Raw genomic sequence first — 6,177 nt, 5'->3', positions numbered from 1 at the left:
ACAAAGTAGATAATGGTTGAAGAACATGAGATTATGAGTGTGATCAACATAATGATGTCACTCCAAGGTTGTGCATCAAATAAATCAGGCAATGTCACCAAGAGAAATGGAATTAGAGTCAGTAGCATAATCCCTGCAGGTTTCTTGTTCTTAGGATCCGCCTCTACGCTTGCTTCTGCAGAGAGCAAGAAACCGGAAAATCAAACAGACTTCACACATAATAAAGATCATATTATTGGATTCTTTTTGTCCTGTATATATATATATATTAAAAGATCATATTTATTAAAATGAGAACTTGTTATTAAACTCTTATACTAAACAGATTTGAACAAATGAATATTTTCTTACCGAGGTTGTTCTTTTGATGGATGATTCTCTTCTGATTGACGGATCTGGATTAGGACTGGTCAAAACAAAGACAACGCAAGCTCCCCATTGTATTGTCAGAGCAAAAATTGAGTGTCCTATTGTAACTCCTACGTTGTTTCCCACAATCATGAGAGCACCTTCGTGTGTCGCTGCTAGTCCTGGTGCTAAGATCAAGAAAATCAAGAAGTAAGTTAAGATTCTCAAATTTTATATTTTCAACTCATTTCTTAGTGGGAAGGTTCCTTACATATCATAAGCTCACAATCATTAACACAAACACAGACATAACACTTCAAGAACATAAAAAACCTACTCATTCTACTCAAACAATACCTAACAACAACATTTGCAATCTAGAGTACCATACCTTTTCAAGTGAGATAACACAACCGCTGTTAGCATTTTGAGCTTGCTCTCTTCGTTTTTCCTTTACCTTGAATAACCCAATCATTGCTTCTGACTCTCATCAATCACAATTCTATGGTCATCACTTCTATAATATATTAAAAAATCTCTCCTTGTGATATATAACTACAACTATAAAACAGAGCAATCACAATTACAAACTACACATCACAATAATTGAATCCCAAATCTGAAGATCCCTAAAGCAAAGCTCTCTTTCACCAAATAAATAGATGAGAAGACGAACTTTATCTCGCCGATACGCTAGCCGGTAGACCTCGCCGTCCTCTTCCATCGCTGTGAATCGATTGAATTTCCAGATTTTCCGACGAATCGCCTCTTCCATCGCTGTTTGGAACGAGAGAGAAGAGAGAGAGAGTTGCGAAGAATGAAAGAAAAAATGGAGAAAAAAAAAATATTTTATATTTATGCGTCTACCAATAGGGATAAGCCACGTCGCGTTACTCAGGAGGTTGCTCAATTCCTTCCCAAAGCAGCGATACTCTCAAATTTTTCTCGGAAATGAGTTTTTAATTGGAATTTTGGAGCCCAATTGTAAGAGTACCCCAAAGAGTATTCCCCACTAAAGATGGTCTCATAAAACCATTTTTATTGGTCCTCCACTAGTGAGTGTCAAACTAATAAAAAAAAATAAAAATAAAAAGTTGAGGAGAGAGAAACACAAGGTCTTTGCCAAAATTTCTATAGATGTTTTAAGACTTCATTCTTTTTATATGTCATAATATGATTTGTTGATATTTTAAAAACAAATAAAAATTAAATTAAATAATATTATTATAATTAAAATATTATTTAAGAACTGATTTTCAAAGGATTATCAATGGTGATACTCTAATACAACTCGATAAGATTTAAAATCTAGCGTTAGATAAACAATAAAATGTCGATTTTACTGGATTTTGTTCTTATAATCTATCCAATTTGAAAAAGAAAAAAAGAAAAAGTAAAATGATGTATATATAGTATGTTACGCACTCACACATCACATCATTATTTTATGATCTACATAGACAAGTAATTTTACAAAGAGAGAAATGGCATATACATACTCCAAAATAGTAAACAGAATGACAAAACCAAGATTAAAATGATCCAGCTTGGATGTTAATGAAGATGACCTACAACCTCTTTTTGTGTATCGTTCGTTGTCCAACATCTTTTGCTAGGAAAGTTGTAGACTGATTCAAATATTCATATATATTCAATAAGATTATGAACTATATATAAGCTTAAATAAGTTTCAAAATGAAGTGAGTTGCGTGAGAAAGCTTACCCTAGTTTTATCGTTTTTTCTTTAGGAGGTTGTATATGTATGAGTTGAAGTTGCGGTGGTGCACATGTTTCGGTTCCATTGGTTATAGGATTTAAACTTGAATTGCCTTCAATTGCTCCATGAACCTGTTGGCACTACAAGTGTTTGTTTAGGTTAACATGAATACACGTTTCTAGGTAAATAAGTTTTATATTTTCTATATCTAAATAAAAGCATTCATCACCTTCTTTTGCAATTTAATATTTTCCTTACGCATTATATCTACCATATTTTGTAGCTCTTGATTCTCTTTTTGAATGATTTGTCCCTGTAACATAATCGAACATCGTTAGTTTAATCATGAACAAAAAATATCAAAGAAAAGCATGTATATCGATATACATATCTAGATTACTTTAGCTTACAGACCTTACGATTGAGTTCTCTGATTTCATTTGTCATAAGTTGATCCTGCACAAAGAAAAATACTTAAATCAACGTCCAAAATATGTTTCTTAATTTGGAAAAGTAAATGAATCCATACCTTTTTTAGACGAACTCCTTTAAGACTTGTTACTAGCTGGTCTTCAAGATTTTGTAGATCATTAGCATTCATTCCAGAAAGTTCTTCTCCAACTAGTTTCCTTCATATTATCAAAAATTAATCTTAAAATGCATTTAGAGTGACGCATGATTATTTATAACAAGAGACTCTTGTCAAGTTCTAATAATTGATAGTTTTTGAAAATTAAGATTGGTATAATTTTTTTGTTTTGACATGGGACAACCTTTACCTATGGCATTCTTGTAGATACTGGAGCTGCTGCTGCAAACTTGCAACCTCTCTTTGCCAAAACTAGTAACACAAAGAGAAAAGTAATGAATTGTGTATATAGACGAATATGTTAAAGTGGTCATATAACAATGTCTATTTTTATTTTGCCTGAAACAACTATGTGCATATATAACCCCCAAAAGAAAAAAAAAAAAACATTCATTCAAATAAATAGTAAATGTATTTACAGTTAAATGTACATATATAAGAAAAGTTTGGTTGACCAAAAAAAAAAGTTTCAAAGCTTCACACTATTTTATTGAAAGCTTTGAAACAAAACTTTAGCGTGCAAACACTACAACAAATATGCACATTGTTAACCAGAGAAAAACGCTATCATAGGTCTTTGATAGCGTTTTCATGAGCGCTGTTTTAGGGCACTGTTATTATATGTACCCCATATACAATAGCACTTATTACGTATGCTATGTTATAAAAATATAACATAGCTTTAAGAAATTGCTATATTATCAAGATCATAATTTTGAAAAAATTTATACAACATTTGTTTTTTCGTGCTATGTTATAGTTTTATAGCATAGCTCTAATAAACTGCTGTATTATCAAGATTATAATTTTGCAAAAATTTATACAATATTTAATTTTTCGTGCTATGTTATACATATCTAATATAGCTGTTGCGAAATGCTGTTTTATCTTGTTTACTGTGCTATGGTATATTCTTTTATCATAACGTTTACCTGTACTTTTATAGCATTTTCTGATATGTGATTATAGCACACATAACCTGTTTTATAAAATCTCATAAAATCTGATTAATAAACGTCTCAGATCCAAAATACATAACAAAAGTCTCAAGAACATCAGTTTACCATCAAAGTCTCAAGAACATCCAAAATAAACAAGCAATCTCAAGTACTTAACATTACACAATAAAACCATCAGTTTAAGACATAATGACCTTGTTCTCTGGCCAAGCAATGCAGGAGCTAAGTGCATCTTCAATAATCTCTATTTCATCGGATGGCCTCCAAACTTTTACATTTTTCACCTTCACAACATCTATCCACACTTTAACTGCATTAGAACCCAAGCGAGTAAAGTGAACCTTATGTTCTGGATCATTTGTTCCCCATCGTCCTTCAGCCACAACCCTATTCTTTTCAGTTAAATCCATCAACTTGCACTTCTTATTCTCCTTGGAAATAACTTTATTAATGCGCTGCCATGTTTACAATATAAACCATCAGTCATCATATAATTAACAAAAACAACTTCATAACATATGAAAACACTTACTGGAGACTTCCTGAGAGGAGACTGTGATGGTAAAGTATTCTTTATTGGTGATATTGGACCCGTTGCATCATCAACAGGAGACTCAGAACCAGATGCAGACTTAGAAGACATAGATGCAGATTTGGCCTGCGATGCAGCCTTTGAAGCTGTTGCTGAAGTTTTGGACTCTGTAGCAGACTTAGAAGCTGTGGCTGCAGACTTGGCCTTTGATGCAGACAAAGAAGCATGTGATGTAGCATTCTGACCAGTTGGAGTTGAGGGATTTTCAAAATCAACCTTACTCAGGGGCCAAGATACGTAAGCCATCAAACAGTCCTCAAGAAATGACATTTCAGCTGTAGGTCTCCATAGTGATGTATCAGGCTGCTTTACTGAATCCACAAATACTTTAACTGCTTTTGGTCCAAGAGGAATTCCGTTAACCAACGCACTTGGTTCTTGTGTCTCCCAACGCCCCTCAGCAACAATGACGTCACCCTTAGACAAATCCAATAGTTTACATTTGTTTCCTTGTATACCCTGTTAAACACAATCAGTAAACAAATCCAATATAATTAATTAGCATTATAGACAGGGGTAATACATTGCTAACACATTGCTAGAAATTATAAATACCATAGGGGCAATGTCTTCCATTTGGATGTTGTTGTCTACCAGTCTACACTTATCAGTTGGCCATGCGATTATATGTCCAACAGCTTCTTTCATATGAAAGATCTTTTGTGCAGGTCTCCATAGAAATGCATCTGGTTTATATGCAGCTTCAACTAACACTTTGAGATCATAAGGGCCAAGACGACAGTCATTCACTATGTCATCCGGATCAGAAGAAAGAATCCGACCCTCACCAACATTTTCATCAATGTCAGACCAATCAACAAACACACACTTAGGATGTGCTCTTTTGTTTACACTCTGCAACAATTTCATGAGCAACTAAGAATCATAAACGACACTAAGAAGAATCACTTAGCTGATATGAAAAGAAGTAAGAATATGTTACTCTTGCAGCTGAGTTTTCATCCATTTCAGCTTCTGGTCTCTGTAACATAAACAAAAATAACATCAATTTATATTACTCTAACTGGCTGATGAATAGTAGAGAACTCTTAAGTATCTAACCTGATTCTTGATTCTGCCAAGTTCACTTTCCAAGGCATTGACCTGTTTTACTAATTTTACTTGCCGCTCTTCCATTTCAGCCATACACTTGCTCTGCATTTGTAAACAAGCTAATTTGGTCTTACTCATGCCTCTACCCATTGCCCTCAGCCTACCAGAATTGTCAGGTCCTAAAAGCTTGGCGAGGTGATCTTCATCTGGATTTGTTAAAAATGCTGGAGCATCACTTCCACCAATTTCAGCTGCTTTTTGCTGAAAAACATAAAGACAGTTTCAGGTTTTACTAGTCGATAACACACTATTTACTGGTGTACAACTCTATTCAGACTTACAATCAAATCAGCTGCATTCGTATCTACTGGTGTACCATCCTTTTTGGTGCGAGACTTGATCCAAACATCTAGTCTTGTCACGCTGGAAGGATCTTCACTTTCAGCTTTCTGTTCCAGAAAACAAAATTTCAGTAACAGTACAAGCACTATGTATAATAATAAACAACATAGTTGTAGTATATATGCTTGCCATTTCTTCTGTTAGTCTGCTGATCCCTTTACGACTAGTGGTGTGAGGTATCTGATTCTTTCTTTTTGCTTTATATTTCTCACTCACGGCCTAATAATGAAACATGTTAATTACTAATCACCAATCAACTACTAAACAATTATAATCACAAGTAATTACCTTAAATGCAGCACTAGTTTTGAGTTTGACAAATTTTTGCCAATCAACAGGACCAATATTTGGTGGTCTCAAATTCATCCTCTCTTGGTTATTTGCAGCCAAATTTATAGCCTTCACCGTGACAGACTTGTGTGATCGCCACAAATGTCCCATCTGGTGAATCACAGATATCCTTTGCCAATCTTCATCAAGCTCAAACCTTGCCTGCATTCACTTACACTCACACCAT

At 34.1% G+C, this 6,177-nt stretch overlaps 2 protein-coding genes and 1 long non-coding RNA gene across 3 annotated transcripts in view; all 3 read right to left on the bottom strand.

The window, feature by feature from the left end:
• LOC109129237 lies at positions 9-869 on the bottom strand. Its single transcript, XR_002035422.1, has 3 exons — positions 740-869; positions 352-536; positions 9-175 (listed from the first exon to the last, which is right to left on the bottom strand). It is a non-coding gene; the product is annotated as an uncharacterized LOC109129237 (long non-coding RNA).
• The window catches only part of LOC104747305 (MADS-box transcription factor ANR1), a 9,097-nt gene continuing 4,987 nt past the window's right edge, over positions 2,068-6,177 (bottom strand). Inside the window, exons 4-8 of the mRNA XM_019236787.1 lie at positions 2,845-2,906; positions 2,595-2,694; positions 2,480-2,521; positions 2,295-2,378; positions 2,068-2,196 (exon numbers count right to left, since the gene is read on the bottom strand). Coding sequence (XP_019092332.1) covers positions 2,068-2,196; positions 2,295-2,378; positions 2,480-2,521; positions 2,595-2,694; positions 2,845-2,906 — 417 coding nt within the window. The remainder of the gene's footprint in view (positions 2,197-2,294; positions 2,379-2,479; positions 2,522-2,594; positions 2,695-2,844; positions 2,907-6,177) is intronic.
• On the bottom strand, positions 5,086-6,166 carry LOC104747304. Its single transcript, XM_010468920.2, has 5 exons — positions 5,949-6,166; positions 5,790-5,879; positions 5,600-5,707; positions 5,268-5,519; positions 5,086-5,187 (listed from the first exon to the last, which is right to left on the bottom strand). The coding sequence occupies exons 1-5, from the start codon at positions 6,156-6,158 to the stop codon at positions 5,101-5,103; spliced, it is 747 nt and encodes a 248-aa protein (XP_010467222.1). The 5' UTR covers positions 6,159-6,166; the 3' UTR covers positions 5,086-5,100.

This window comes from Camelina sativa, chromosome 15 (assembly GCF_000633955.1).
Source record: "Camelina sativa cultivar DH55 chromosome 15, Cs, whole genome shotgun sequence".
Lineage (NCBI taxonomy): Eukaryota > Viridiplantae > Streptophyta > Magnoliopsida > Brassicales > Brassicaceae > Camelina > Camelina sativa.
Note: the sequence above shows the minus strand (reverse complement) of the source record. Positions and strands in the feature narration are given on the sequence as shown.